This window comes from Drosophila simulans, chromosome 2L (genome assembly GCF_016746395.2).
Source record: "Drosophila simulans strain w501 chromosome 2L, Prin_Dsim_3.1, whole genome shotgun sequence".
Lineage (NCBI taxonomy): Eukaryota > Metazoa > Arthropoda > Insecta > Diptera > Drosophilidae > Drosophila > Drosophila simulans.
The window spans coordinates 8,441,864-8,455,898 of NC_052520.2; the positions used below are offsets into that span (position 1 = coordinate 8,441,864).

The 14,035-nt window shown below is 45.8% G+C and overlaps 5 protein-coding genes and 1 long non-coding RNA gene across 6 annotated transcripts; 2 read left to right on the forward strand and 4 right to left on the reverse strand.

Annotated features, from left to right (window-relative positions):
• Nucleotides 1–1,404: 1,404 nt before the first annotated feature.
• On the reverse strand, nucleotides 1,405–4,041 carry LOC6731532 (ribosomal L1 domain-containing protein CG13096). The gene is made up of 2 exons (XM_002078643.3): nucleotides 2,662–4,041; nucleotides 1,405–2,332 (listed from the first exon to the last, which is right to left on the reverse strand). Exons 1-2 carry the CDS (start codon nucleotides 3,910–3,912, stop codon nucleotides 1,532–1,534), a joined length of 2,052 nt encoding a protein of 683 aa, XP_002078679.1. The 5' UTR covers nucleotides 3,913–4,041; the 3' UTR covers nucleotides 1,405–1,531.
• Nucleotides 4,042–4,463: 422 nt separating this feature from the next.
• LOC6731533 (U3 small nucleolar ribonucleoprotein protein MPP10) lies at nucleotides 4,464–7,173 on the reverse strand. Its single transcript, XM_002078644.4, has 3 exons — nucleotides 6,951–7,173; nucleotides 5,139–6,882; nucleotides 4,464–5,032 (listed from the first exon to the last, which is right to left on the reverse strand). Exons 1-3 carry the CDS (start codon nucleotides 7,043–7,045, stop codon nucleotides 4,886–4,888), a joined length of 1,986 nt encoding a protein of 661 aa, XP_002078680.1. The 5' UTR covers nucleotides 7,046–7,173; the 3' UTR covers nucleotides 4,464–4,885.
• Nucleotides 7,174–7,370: 197 nt separating this feature from the next.
• On the forward strand, nucleotides 7,371–9,057 carry LOC6731534 (phosphatidylinositol glycan anchor biosynthesis class U protein). Its single transcript, XM_002078645.4, has 4 exons — nucleotides 7,371–7,584; nucleotides 7,645–8,269; nucleotides 8,332–8,603; nucleotides 8,664–9,057. Exons 1-4 carry the CDS (start codon nucleotides 7,455–7,457, stop codon nucleotides 8,915–8,917), a joined length of 1,281 nt encoding a protein of 426 aa, XP_002078681.1. The 5' UTR covers nucleotides 7,371–7,454; the 3' UTR covers nucleotides 8,918–9,057.
• LOC6731535 (39S ribosomal protein L51, mitochondrial) lies at nucleotides 9,031–9,716 on the reverse strand. The gene has a single exon (XM_002078646.4). The coding sequence runs from the start codon at nucleotides 9,593–9,595 to the stop codon at nucleotides 9,071–9,073; it is 525 nt and encodes a 174-aa protein (XP_002078682.1). The 5' UTR covers nucleotides 9,596–9,716; the 3' UTR covers nucleotides 9,031–9,070.
• An 84-nt stretch (nucleotides 9,717–9,800) lies between these two features.
• On the forward strand, nucleotides 9,801–11,498 carry LOC27208794 (adenylyltransferase and sulfurtransferase MOCS3). Its single transcript, XM_039291049.2, has one exon. The coding sequence runs from the start codon at nucleotides 9,878–9,880 to the stop codon at nucleotides 11,342–11,344; it is 1,467 nt and encodes a 488-aa protein (XP_039146983.1). The 5' UTR covers nucleotides 9,801–9,877; the 3' UTR covers nucleotides 11,345–11,498.
• Nucleotides 11,499–11,789: 291 nt separating this feature from the next.
• LOC123327040 lies at nucleotides 11,790–13,892 on the reverse strand. The gene is made up of 2 exons (XR_006541489.1): nucleotides 13,755–13,892; nucleotides 11,790–13,686 (listed from the first exon to the last, which is right to left on the reverse strand). It is a non-coding gene; the product is annotated as an uncharacterized LOC123327040 (long non-coding RNA).
• Between the last annotated feature and the right edge of the window lie 143 nt (nucleotides 13,893–14,035).

The window sequence follows — 14,035 nt, forward strand, 5'->3', positions numbered from 1 at the left end:
CTTTTATAAAGTAATCTTAAAGTATCTTTTTATAGAGTATTGGCTAATTTCTACAATTAATGCTAACAATTTGCAAGTTCTTTTTGTTTTCTAACTTAGCTAAATATCCCTTAATCCATGTAAGTCCTTTCATTGACCCACATTTTTTCAGAGCTCCAACCGAAGCTAATTCATGTGTACCAAAAAGGTTGGCTAGCGGAAATGGGGAAATGCCAAATGCGTATGTAGGGAATCCTAACCGCCCATATCCACCATGGCAGTATGCATGTTTATCTGCACAAATACATATATATGGATTTTATGGCAGGCGCAGAGAACGCGGCTAATGATAATTTGGGCTGATAAAAGCTTTACAATGTTTTTGTTGCTTCCGACGACGTGTCCGGCTTGGTATTTGGTTTTTGCCATACTTACTCGGCGGTTACCATGAACGTGATTCTAATCTCTGGAGAAGCGACCTTGCCCATGTAAAAAAGCCGCTCAATGGATCTCGCGCGATGGAATTGGACAAGACAGCATAAGTTATGGACATAAGAACATTCGACTGTCAAAGTTCCGGCGAGCCAGGTTAATTAAGAGAAATTATGCAAGCGAATGGCTACTTTTGGTCAAACTCCTCAGAATACATAATACATCAAAGAAATTGCATTTTGCTGTACTCCCACTGGATGGATGGTACAGAATCGAGGAGTTTTACGAAAACATATAGAAAAAAATATGTATATGCATATGCATATAAATCAGTTATTATGAAAATTGAAATTGACTTTGTTGTGTGTACACGTTGCAACTTCCCGCTGGGCAAGGACCGTTGCCATAATGCATATTTGGATTTTATGACCTCAAAGGATGCCACGAAGGGTTGTTGGCATCCACTTTGAGCCGCGATATGTCAACTGGAATTTGCGCCATTTCCCGCGAGCTGGCAATCTGGAAAAGGCATTCAAAATCGGCGACCATAAGGTAAAATGTCCATGCTTGATTTCATAGAATGCAGATATGCGTTATGGCTGAATATTCATGTAAATCGATTGCATGCCATTGGGCAATGAGCGATTTAAAATGCGATATTTGCATACTATTACAATTGCATAAATTTAATTATATTCAATCAGTTATTGGGCGATGATATCTTTTTCAATCATATATATTTTATAATATATATTATTTTGATCCTATTTCAATAATGTAATATGCAAGTGCGAGAATGAATCTCTCCAGAATATTAATCATTTTTGATTGTTATGGCAATTAAATCACATGTTTGACTACACAACCATCATGGCGGATGAGTAATATTACACTTGTTTGAATGGAAAATTGAAAAAATTGAACTGACATTGAAAAGCAACCGCGATCGACTTTGGCGAATGTTACGTTGTTATGGTTATTAAAAGAACTATGTTTCCATACTTAAAACATTCGTTTATTACTTAAAACTGCTGTAAAAATTGCAAACGGAATTATAGCAAGATTGGTTTGCGTATATAGAAATATCCTATAATTAACGAAGAGCAATTAGACTGGCATATTACTCTTCATCGTCATCATCATCATCATCGTCACCTTCCTCGTCGTCGTCTTCCTCATCGTCGTCCTCGTCCTCATCGTCATCATCACCATCTTCATTATCGTCATCGTCATCTTCATCAGTATCATCGCCATCATCTCCCTCCTCATCCTCATCGCCACTTCCGCCGGCACTGTCCTCTGCCTCCTCAACTTCCTCCTCCTCATCGGATTCGGCTTCAGCCTTTGCGCCTTCGCTGCCCGAATCCTTGCGAGCTTTTTTCGTGGGCACTGCTGTGTCCTCGCCATCATTGTCCTTTGGAGCGGCATCAGCTGCCAGCAATGCTGCCTTCTCCTTGCGCAACTGGGCCTTGCGCTTGACCTGGTCGCTAGTGAGCTTAATGAACTCCGCATCCTTGGTCATGGCAAATTTGGACAGCACCTCATTGGCCTGCTTCTTAAGCTTGAGCATGCGCTGCTCGCGAGGACCCACAACATATGGTACTTCCTCCGGTGGTGCACACATGCTGACATATAGTGGCAGTGCACTGGTGCCCGTAATATCGATCTTTAGGTACAACGAACGAATGTTGGCCAGTCCACCCGGAAAGACTTCCTGGAGCTGCTTGATCACCAGCAGAATGTTCTCAGCCAACTGCTTGGCGGTCATCTCGTGGTTGCCCACCGGAACGGCAGTTAGATCGCCCTTGGACAACTGCCTGAATGCGGTGCGGGTGAGGGCACGTGTCACCTCCTGTGGCAGCTTATCGTTGTCCTTGCTCAGACGCAGTGAGTGCAGCACATTGCGGGGCTTCTGGGTGTTCTACAAATAGAGAAGGCAGTGGTATTGCAAATTAAGAAAATAGCTAATAAGTTGTATTAAAGTTCTTGCTAGATTTCTATAAAATCCACGTAGTTCGTATGGTCGCCCGGTTTAAAAAATGTTTTAAAATTTGTAAGAGTATAACATTTAAAATAGCTTGTTTAAACTCCTTTCATCATAAAACATTGCGAAGGATACCCTGAATGCATATATGAATACCTTTAAAAAATACAAACGAATGTTCGCGACCTTCCACAAGATCTATTTGCGGACAAAGGAAAGGTGATTGTCTTCCTGGAACCCACTCATTAGCAGGCAGAATTTCTTACCTTGCCCAAAAAGGCAGTAGCCTGTCCTGACAGCCGACCGTCGCACAACAGGTAGTCGTAGCTGTTGAGGAACTTGCGCTTGGCCTCAAAGGAACCCATCTCGTTGCGCAGCTGATTGAATGGAACGATAGTTAGGCGCTGTTTCACACCGGCCTCTCGCAACATATCCTCGTAGTGCTGCTTGGTGGGATCATAGTCAAACTTGGCTCCACGCTGCAAATCTGGCACGATGAGAGCCACATCGTCGTCCTTGCCCACCAACGAATGCTTCAGACTCAACTTGACCATGCGCTTTGGGCAGCTGGCGATCTTGTAGCTGCAAACTTGCAGAATGTAGCGGTAATCAGAGAAGATCGAGGTGTTCTTCTTCTTTTCCACCTCCTTGGAGACAACAGACTTCAATGCCTCGCACACCTTCGTCACATTATTTTCATTGACGATCTCATGGAACCGCTTCTCGTCAAAGGACTTTAATTCGAAGGTCAGCTCAACTGGTTTTTTAGACTTGGCAGGCTCTTTGTTGACAGCGTTGTCTTTGGCCTCACCAGGCTTGGACTTGCTGAGGAGCTTCTTGGATTTGGGTGCATTGGCAGGCTTAGACAACTTTTGCACCGCCTTTGCCTTCTTTTGGAGCTGCGAAGCGGGCTGAGCCTTTGCTGGTTTGGCTGGTGCTGCTTGTGTTCCGGGTTTTTCGGGTTTCGCAGTCTTTTTCGTTTGTACAGCAGTTTGTCCTGACTTTTTAGCTGCAGGAACCTTCTTTATAGAAGGTACGGGATCTTGCACAGACTTCTTTGCTGGTGCTTGCTCTTTTTTTGCTTCCACAGGAGCAGCTTTAGTCTTTTTCACTTGCTTTTTCGGTGGCACAGGGGATTCTGGAGGAGCCAAAATCAAAGGTTTTTTGGCTTCGATCTTTTTGCCGTCCGAAGCGCCAGAAGCGGCAGACTTTGCCTTAGACTTCTTCGCCGCTGGTGGGGGAGCAGCCGGCGACTCAGGAGGAGCCAAAATTAGTGGCCGCTTGGCCGCTTTTGACTGCTTCTTCTCGGCGCCCTTCTTGGACACCTCCGGCTCCTTCTTGATGGCATCTTTTTTCACCGGAGCCGCGTTCTTTGCCTTTTTGTTGCTGGCCAACTCCAGAGTAGCGTCTGTGGCGAGTTTCTTGGTCTTTTCCGGTTTGCCCTTCTTCTTAACCACTCCCTCGATGCTAGCGCTCTTGTTCAGCGACTTGGGCTGCGGCTTCTGTACTTTAACCATATTAATTTCTTCTTTTTTAACAGATGCGTAAAAACTCGAGCAAAACTATATTTAAAATGCAGCACAACCACACGTGCTACGCTATAATATCGATATATTCAGATGCGCAAAACGTAGCTACAGGCGATATCGGGAACTATTTCGATTACCGATGTCTCAAGCACGTTTACAACTTTAGCCAATACACACCCCTTTAGCTAGAACATATCGATTTCCATTTGTATGCCATCTCTAATTCTCTTTTATGTTTAGCGCCAAAAGATGAAATTAAATTTTTTAATTTTGTAGTATAAAAAATACTTATATTTGTAGAGACAGCCATGCACAGAGAAGCGGCTGTTGATGACGATAGAAAGTATATATACACATGTTTTCCAAACTCATCTTAAAAACAATAATACATTGAGCAAGGTACCAAAAAACCAAAATAATTTTGTGACCCAAGAAATAATAAAAAAGATTCAAAGAGTTGTAACATTAACATAAAATATCAACTCGATTTGAATATTTTTACTCCAATTCAAGAAAAGAACATGAACATTGCAATTAGCTACGTTACTTGCTTTGCTTTCTTTAATTAGGGTACTATTTACATAGCAAACAGTTATTTTAAGTAAATAATTCTAAAAATAGTCAAATTCCGCAAGCTGCACGCGTGCCTAATCGCCTCAACAGGACACAGAATGTCCTTGACTCACACGCCGCCACACACAAAGCGCCCACGCATCACATACTCATACGAAGGATCCGCGCACATGGAACATTAAAAGTACCGACACATGGCATCTCCCATGGAGCACCAAATTGGGGACTCCCCAGACACACAGTACATGCTAAAGATATTCTTGCAACAATGATTGCTATGTGGGCATACGTGTGTGCTTGTGACAACTTTCTGGCACGTGACTGGAGACGAGAAAACTTTGCTGGCTTAAGGCAATTACAATATGAAGAAGAGTCCTAACGTGTACATTTAAAGCTTCAGCTTCTTGGCATCCGCCTTGGCGGTATCCTTTTTCGGTCGCTTTTTGGATGCTGTAGCCGCTGCGGTATCCTGCAGTTTGTGGAAGAACGCCTTTGAGGACTTCAGAGCTCCCTGGTCGTTGCTGCTGGCATTGATCTGCAAGAAAATCGTTTAAAGTTGGATTCATTTAGAACTCAAAATCGCTCAAGAACAGCACTTAAATACAAAACATAAAACAGAGATAAAGTAAAATTGTATATACCTTTTGAACATTGCGATTCTTGGTGATTGTCTTGAGCAGCTTGGCATCCGCTTCCTTCTTTGTGGGCGCCTTGCCCTCCTTGGCTCGCTGCAGGTCGCGCTGCTCCAGAGCCGAGTGGATGGCCCGCTGCTTTTGCTTCTTTTTGCGGCGCTCGCGGTTCTTGTCCGTTCGATCGCGTTCGGTCTTGCCAAGTGGAGCGTGCTTCGGTCCGCGGAACACCTCCTCGGGTGCCAGCAGCTTGGCATCGCTCACCGCCAGTGGGGCCACCTCTTCCATATGAATTGCTGGTGTGTTCGTAACGATCTTGACCTCTGGCGCCACCGGTTTCGGTGTGAAGTGGAAGTTGGAAAGGGCGTCCAGTTTAAGGAATAGAGAACGCATTGCCCGTTTGATTTCTTGGTGTTCTTTCGGTTCCGGACCAGTTTTGTCATCGGCATCGTGATTGGGATCAAGTTTTTCCATTTCGCGCTGATATTGCGCCTCGTAGATCTGCGACAGCGATTGTTTTGATTTCTCCTGGTCAAGCACAAGTTGTTTTCTGTACTCTTGCGGGGTGTTCACCGGTCGCACAGTGCGCTCCACATCGTCCCATGCTTTGTCGCGAATACGCTGCTTGATTATGTCCTCGATGGAGCGGTTATCCTCTTCCGTGATTGGAGCCGTTGGCCTGGTGGTCGAATCGAAGTCGAGAATCTCCTCAAGCAGTGAGTTCTGGGGCCGATTGGCTGCCTTTACTTCGCCTTTGAGCTGCCAAGGCTTCTCGCCAAGGACAACGTCTTCGTAGTCGCGGATGCGTTGGAACAAACGAGCCTCTCTCATCTCATTGGATGATTGGGACGGTGGCTCTGTGGGTTGTGGCTCCTCCTCTTCTTTTTCCGAGTCCGAGTCTGAATCGCTGGCGGGTTCTATGCCACTTTTTGCGACAAATTCGGACTCATCTATTTCGCTGGCCGCCTCATCTGGATCTTGATCGTTTTCAGGTTCACCGTCGTCCTCGTCTCCTTCGCTTTGATCAGAATCGCCCTCTTTGGGATATTCATCCTCATCCGGTTCATTTTCATTTTCACTCTCGTTTTCATTGAAGAAATCTTTCTGCTTGCCTTTGTTAATCTTTTTAGCATGCTCTGTCAGTTCGTCATTCATGTCAAAGAAGTCCGCATAGTTAACATTGGCCTCAACGTCCTCCTCATCTTCGCCAAGGCCAAAATCCTCTGCAAAATGATCTATATCATCGGCCTGCTCAACGCGGTTTTTGCTGTTCAGGCGGCGCATCTCCTTGGCATCCTCCTGCTCCAGGAACTCATTCATCTCTTCCAACTTGAAGAAGGTATCGTCCACCACAGAGTTGCGTACTCGCTTGTTTCGTTTGTCTTTCGGCGGCGAGGCCTTCTGCTTTTGTAGCCCTCCATCCTCGTCGCTGAAGTCTGATATCTCATCTTGTTCCTCATCGCCTGAGTCTTCAGCTTGTAGTGCTTCGTCTTCTCCCTCCTCTTCCTCACCATCGTCCAATTCGATGCCCAGGTGCTGCTCGCGCATCGCCGTCAGCGTGGCGGTTTGCTCCAGCACCTGTTGGAACACCAGTTCGTTGCGCATCTCCAGTTGCTGCCAGATCTGCTCCTCGTCCATTTGCTCCAGCACCAATTCCGGCAGCAGTTCCTTCTTGTTAGCCACATCCCCGCTGATGCTAACGGCGTATGTCTGCTGAATAAGCTGCTCGATTGCCTTCACTTGTTCCGGCTGTGGCCTGAAATATAAATTGTTTAGACTACGTTTGAAAAAAACACGTGCGCGGTCTTTGGAAGGAAAACAAACTGGAGAAAACGCTCTGGGTTATTGGTCAGCTGCTCGAAGTTCTCTGCGATTTCCTTGAAGACATTCGCCTCCTTGGATTTTTTACTGCCAATCATTTTTACTATTGCTTTCTGTGCCTAATTAAATGAAATATATATTTCAACAGTGTGCAAGAGTGCAGAGTGCAAGAGCGGGTCCAAAAACAACAACTATTTGGTGAGAGATGGAACAGATACATAGAGATGAGCGCGTGACCAGTACAGTACAAGTTTTTCCAGGCTTAAAACTGTATGCGGGTTGGAATCCTGTTTTGAGCCATAACTTGTTATTCCAAAAATAATATATATATTTAACTTGAAGAAAAAGAAGTTTTCAAAAATCATAATTGCTTAAACGGCAGACCAGAAGCCGTATATCGTGACAAGGAAATCGATAACTTATCGAAGGCCTGTGCCACCACCAAGCCAGCTGTAGGCGGCTTTTTACAGGCGGAGTCCGTTCACAAAAACTATGCCCAACTAGAACATGGATTCGAAGTTCTTTAAACTGCTCCTGCTGGGCGCCGCCGTGCGCTTCTACTTCTGTCGCACGCCGCTAGCTCCGATGATTGGCAACCGAGTGGAATTCGCGACACCTTTGAATTCACACAAGCGCAGTGAGTAAACAAAGTAGACATCACATAGATGCACAAGTCTGAATGGAGTTATTTTTGCAGTGCAAGAGGGGATATTCCTGCTACAGAGTGGCATTGATCCCTATCTGGGCGACCTGGTACACGAATCGCCGCTAATACTCAGCGCGCTATCCGGATTGTTTCAAAAATACCCGCATTTCTTGCCCGTATTCTACATAATCTTGGATATCTGCACGGCCGCTCTGCTTTATGCGATGAGTCTGAGATTCGTAAAGCAAAAGCAGGACCAGCAAGACGTAGAGCGAAAGGAGTATGCCAAGGATACGGAAGAGCTGCAGTTTGGCCCGCTGGACAAGCTTGACATTCCGGAACTTGTGATCGTGGCATATCTTTTCAATCCACTGACTGTTATGAGCTGCATTGGCATGACCTCTACCGTGATAAGCAATCTGTTCCTGGCGTTCTTTTTCTACTGCCTCGTGAAGGGAATGCTCATTCCATGCCTTCTAGTCCTCGCGTTTGAGACCGTCCGCAGCTTCTATCCCATTGTACTGATAGCACCACTGGTCCTGGTCTTTTCACGGAACTCGGTCAGGAGGGGTGTGGCCATAGCGGTGCTCTTTATCGTCGGTTGTCTAATCGTAGCAGTTGCGAACTATTTTGTGCTGAACAGCTGGAACTTCCTGGATGGAACATTGGGTTTCATGTAAGCAAGAACTATCCTTATAGTTCTCTGTTTGTATTTTTACGTCTTTAACTATCTTACAGATTTTATTTCCGTGATTTACAACCAAATATCGGTCTGTTCTGGTACTTTTTTACTGAAATGTTTGAGCACTTCCGCACCATGTTCCTAATTACATTCCAATTGAATGCCACCGTATTATACCTGGTGCCACTAAGTATTAAGCTGCGCAAGGAGCCCCTACTGCTAGCCACGGTATTGGTGGCCCTAATGGCCGTTTTTAGGGCGTATCCCAGCCTGGGCGATGTCGGCTTTTATCTGGCCTTGCTTCCGCTGTGGAAAAGATGTTGGAAATGTAAGTTATTTGGCTCACGTTGTAAGTTCAACTGCTAAGCACTTTGGTAATTCGTTTCAGTCATGGCCCATGGCTTTGTGGTCTTCACGTTCTTCCTGGTCACTTTATCTATGATGGGAGCCCTTTGGCACTTGTGGATCTATGCAGGCTCGGCAAATGCCAATTTCTATTTCGGTGCCACTCTTGCGTTTTCCACCGGCCAGATATTTCTCATCACCGATTTGCTGTTCGCGCACGTTAAACGTGAATTCTGCCTGTTCAATGGTCAGAAGATTCTGATCGATGGCGAGGAAGCGAGGATAGTCTTAAAGTAAGCATAACACAGTATCAGTATGACGGACAGAATCCAGGAACTTTGTACAGATGCAGAATGCGCTTCCTAATGGCAGCCGAGCATACTCTTAAGATAAGTTAACTCCGAACAATATCAGAATAAACAAAATATTTTATTTGATTGTAATGGTTTTTTACTGATGTGAATAGCCCGTCTTCGTCTTGCGGTTGAGGAACCTATACAAGTACAGGATGCGCTTCTCCATTTCCCGCCACTTGGTGGGTCGGGCGATGGGATACTTGGACTTCTCGAGCAGCTTACGTTTACGGAGAAGCACCTGGTACTCATTGCCGGAGACGCCGCGCAGCCAGGATGGCAGGGAGTAGAGCACCTTGACTGGATGCAGACGATCGTTGCCCAGGATGTCAATGTAGTCGTTCTGGCCAAACAACGCACGTTTCTTTGACCAGGCATTCTTCGGGCGATACACCGGCATGGGCAGCTTTTGTCCATTGTCCACATGGGGAAGTAGTCCGCTCTTGAAGATCTTCTCCTCATATCCATAGCGCCGCACAGTGGGACCGCGTGCTCGTCGCTCGGCATGGGATAACTGCCGCACGGTGTAGCTGGTTGATGCCATCGGAGCCAGGGGTTTTCCACCCACAGCAAGAAGCGTGGCTCTTCCAAGCTTTTGAATCGTACTTCCCAGCCAGGACATGGCTATGTTTTAATTTACGATTAGATAATTGTAAACACTGCCTGAAAATGGGTGAAGAAACACGAACAGAACAGCTGTTTTCACTGGCAGGCCGCCAGTGTTGGAAAATGTATTGACTTGTTATACCTAATTAGTAAAAAGAAATATGAGAATACAAATTGGTAGCTACGGTAGAAAGTAACCGAATTTTATATTTGTGTCACTCCTTAAATTTGTGTTGTAATAAAATTGTTTATAGGTATTGCTCTGTGTACTAGTAATCGATTCAGTGGGTAATCGAAAATGCCGGTAAGTGTAATCGACATCCATCAGCTGATTGCTGTCAGAGACATTTGTTTCAAATTGTTTATTGGACTGAGCAACGCAACATTCATCACCAGCAGAACAATGATGGAATCCGCGGTAGATTCCGAGCGAACCATGCTCAAGCGGGAGATCGCCGACCTGCGCGCAGCGCTCAACCAGAAGGAGCAGTGCCTGCGAGAATTGGAAGACTCGGTTTCCTTCGCCACAAGGTCAGAGCAGGAGGTTGTCGGAAATGATCTGGAATCGCCTGGTGGTGCAGTTCACACCAAGTTGACCAACGACGATATTGCGCGCTACAGCCGCCAGCTTATACTGCCCGACTTCGGCGTCCAGGGACAACTAAAGCTGAAAAACAGCTCTGTCCTGATTGTGGGAATGGGCGGATTGGGATGTCCCGCGGCGCAATACTTGGCGGCAGCCGGATGCGGACACTTGGGGCTTGTCGACTACGACGAGGTGGAGCGCAGCAACTTTCACCGCCAGATCCTGCACTCCGAGGACCGGTGTGGTATGTCCAAGGCTGAATCGGCGAGGATAGCCCTGAACGAACTGAATCCGCACTGCGAGATTCATTGCCATTCCAGGATGCTGTACCCTCACAACGCCATGAACATCATCCGAGGCTACGACGTGGTTCTGGACTGCACCGACAACGTGCCCACCCGTTATCTACTCAGCGATGCCTGCGTCATGCTGAACAAACCCCTTGTCTCCGGGAGTGCCCTCAAGATGGACGGTCAGCTTACTGTTTACAACTATGGCAATGGGCCCTGCTACAGGTGTATCTTCCCAGTGCCTCCACCGCCAGAAGCAGTCACCAATTGCGGAGATGGCGGAGTCCTAGGTGCTGTCACCGGTACAATTGGCGCCATGCAGGCTCTAGAGGCCATCAAGGTGATTGTCGGTATGGGAGATGTCCTCGCCGGACGCCTTCTAATCTTCGATGGCAGTAGCTGCGTGTTTCGCAATATTCGCATACGCAGCAAGCGACCCAACTGCCATATGTGCTCCGCCCAGCCGCTGATCACGGAGCTAATCAACTACGAAATGTTTTGCGGTATGCATGCAACCGACAAGAACAATCCTGTGCTACTTTTCTCGACGGATGAGCGTTTGTCCGTGGAGGAGTACCATCGGAAGATCCGGGCTCAACCACATCTGCTTATCGATGTGCGGCCAACTGCAGAATTCGAGATTTGCCAGCTGCCTGAGGCTGTGAATGTGCCACTGGTAGAGATCCTAGACGACAGCTATCTTAAGCGGCTTGGCAAGCAGTTGGAGGACAAGGAACTGCCCGTCGTACTGCTCTGCCGTCGGGGTAATGATTCGCAGCTCGCCGTTCAGCATTTGCGCAATCGATTCCCCAAGCATTTCGTTCGAGACCTGATTGGCGGTCTGCACGCCTGGACGAGCAATATAGACCCCAATTTTCCCATATACTAATCCGACGAATGATAAACGTTCCACTATATATGTAGATTTATACTTTGTTTCTCCTGCAATGCATTGCTTTTTCTATTTACCTTATTTACCTAAGCCCTTACGTATGTCTTGTTATCACAAATACCAGGCTGGTGTAATAAAATGAATAATTCAATTCTGTCTTCTTTCGTTGAATATAATGATAAATTCGATAGGATTATATGTCTTCCGGGTTCTAATGGCGGCCTATAAAAGTGGAAAAGTACGGACACAAATGCTTTGCATATCCTTAGATACTTTTCTTCGTACATGTGAAGAAACTATGGATTTGTTGTCTATAAATATTGGTACAGGGATAAAGAAATTAATTATTTTTAAAACGGCTTAATCTCCTTGTAGGACGCATAACACATAATGCTATCATAAAACTACTTCGGAAAATCAGAAAGCCAGATTATATTTCTTCTATATATTCTTTTAATTAAATTCCGTTCAAGAAAACTAACCCTTACAATATGTTTTCGAACCGATCAATTCCATCGGTTTTCCACCTTCGTATTTCAATTAAGTAATCAAATACAAAATGTAACAGATTGAATAATTGAAGCCCATTGGTGGACACAAACAGATCATTAGCATTCGATTATAAATGGAATAAAGAGTGAAAGCACTGCTCATTGTTGTAGGCGAGCCGACAGAACCAATATCATTTCAATCCAAAATGCAGACTGACATATTGCAGTTTTACAGAGACAAATCGGTTTTTGTAACCGGAGGCACAGGATTTCTGGGAAAAGGTAAAGCTATATAACAAGTTTATATATCTGTAGATAGTAAATCCAAAACTAAAATATGTTATAATCCAAATTTCAGTGATCATTGAAAAGCTCCTGCGTTCAACGGATGTAAGGCGAGTTTATCTATTAGTTAGGCCCAAAAAGAATGACACTGTGGAAGGACGATTCCAGGCCTGGAAAGATGAGCCGGTGAGTCCAAGAAGATGATGATCCCATCCTGTAGTGACTTCCATATTCGTATGATATTAATTCGGGTTGAATGATGATCTTTTTCAGGTTTTTGAGACCCTACTTAAGGCTAAGCCGGAGGCCCTGAACTTGGTGACACCCATTTCGGGAGACTGCAGCGAACCCGGTCTGGGTCTCAGCGACGGGGATCGCAGGATGGTGACCGCTGATGTGCAGGTGATCATCCACAGTGCCGCCTCCATTCGCTTCGTGGAGCCGCTTCACAGGGCTTTGAATATCAATACGCGTGCAACGCGCCTATTGATTCAGCTTGCCAAGGAGATGAAAGGCTTGAAAGCCTTCGTCCACATCTCCACGGCCTTCTCCAACTGCCCCTCGCAGCATATTGAGGAGCGTTTCTATCCGGAGCACCTATCGTGCCCGGCGGCCAAGGTGCTCGAATTCAACGAGACTTTGAGCCCAGATCTGATGGACAAAATGGCTCCGGCTCTGATGGGAAAGTTTCCGAACACCTATACCTATACCAAGGCACTGGCCGAGCAGGTGATCCAGATGGAGGGTCAGGACCTGCCTATCTGCGTCTTTCGTCCTGCGATAAGTAAGTGATTTAGTTGGCTCCGACAAATAGAAAGAAGAAAGTTTGAGGTCAGGTCATTAGTTAACATTATCATCTTTGTGCCTTGCAGTTTTGGCAAATTTCAAGGAGCCGATGTCTGGATGGATTGACAACCTTCACGGAATCGTAGCCTTGATATACGGCAATGCCCATGGGATCCTTCGCCTGTTGTATGTCAATCCTAAGGCCGATGCTTTAGTAGTTCCTGGCGACTATTGTGCCAACGTGGCGCTGGCTTCCGGATGGCAGGTGGCAAAGAATTCCGAATCGCCTTCGTCCTCTCAGTTGGCGGTGCAGAAGCCGCCGCCCATCTATACACTCGCCACAGCCAAGTCAAATTCCATCACCTTTGGGGAAGCGGTCAAGTTGGGCATCGCTCATAACCATAAGATTCCGGTGACCAAAACGATTTGGTATCCATTTGCCCACTTTACCACCTGCCCTTGGTTGTTTAAGCTGGGGTGCATATTCTATCATCTGATTCCTGGTTTCTTCTTCGATCTCCTCCTACGTATCCAAGGCAAAAAGCCCATTCTGATGAGGAGCTATCAAAAGATCCACGAAGCACTTTTGCTTCTGTTTCCCTTCAATGGAAAAACGTACGAGATGGATATGAAGAATACCAACCAATTATGGGATTCCATGTCGCCGGAGGACAGGAGTATATTTCCCTTCGACATGGCCACTCTTAACTGGGAGGAGTACTACAGTCGCATCTTGTCCGGAATGCGGGTGTTCCTTTTCAAGGAATCCTGGGACACCTTGGAAGAAGCGAAAAAGCGTTTATTCAGGTGCGTAGAATTCAGATTCGATTGTTGCTCCATCTAACATTCATGGCTGTTCCAGGTTTTACGTATTGCATCGATTCCTTCAACTTGTACTGTGCCTTGCTCTCGGAAAGATTGTGTGGATCTTGTACAGTCTAATTGCTAATAATAACATTAGGAGCATTGAGGTTACCCTGCCGTCTCCGGTGGCCGATTTTCCAAGTATTTAATCCGATTGTCAAGGGTCCTTTTTTGATCGATATTATAACGATATTCATTGTATCAATTGTTTAAAATAAAGTTATATGCTCGAGCCTATTTCTATTGTATGATTCTGCTATAA

Coding starts and splice junctions, on each gene's coding strand:
- LOC6731532 (XM_002078643.3), bottom strand. CDS start 3,912: ATGGTTAAAGTACAGAAGCCGCAGCCCAAGTCGCTGAACAAGAGCGCT. Junction 2,333..2,661: donor CTACTGCCTTTTTGGGCAAG/GTAAGAAATTCT, acceptor CTCTATTTGTAG/AACACCCAGAAGCCCCGCAA.
- LOC6731533 (XM_002078644.4), bottom strand. CDS start 7,045: ATGATTGGCAGTAAAAAATCCAAGGAGGCGAATGTCTTCAAGGAAATC. Junction 6,883..6,950: donor AACCCAGAGCGTTTTCTCCA/GTTTGTTTTCCT, acceptor TTTATATTTCAG/GCCACAGCCGGAACAAGTGA. Junction 5,033..5,138: donor AGAATCGCAATGTTCAAAAG/GTATATACAATT, acceptor ATTTTCTTGCAG/ATCAATGCCAGCAGCAACGA.
- LOC6731534 (XM_002078645.4), top strand. CDS start 7,455: ATGGATTCGAAGTTCTTTAAACTGCTCCTGCTGGGCGCCGCCGTGCGC. Junction 8,270..8,331: donor GATGGAACATTGGGTTTCAT/GTAAGCAAGAAC, acceptor ACTATCTTACAG/ATTTTATTTCCGTGATTTAC. Junction 8,604..8,663: donor GTGGAAAAGATGTTGGAAAT/GTAAGTTATTTG, acceptor AATTCGTTTCAG/TCATGGCCCATGGCTTTGTG.
- LOC6731535 (XM_002078646.4), bottom strand. CDS start 9,595: ATGTCCTGGCTGGGAAGTACGATTCAAAAGCTTGGAAGAGCCACGCTT.
- LOC27208794 (XM_039291049.2), top strand. CDS start 9,878: ATGCCGGTAAGTGTAATCGACATCCATCAGCTGATTGCTGTCAGAGAC.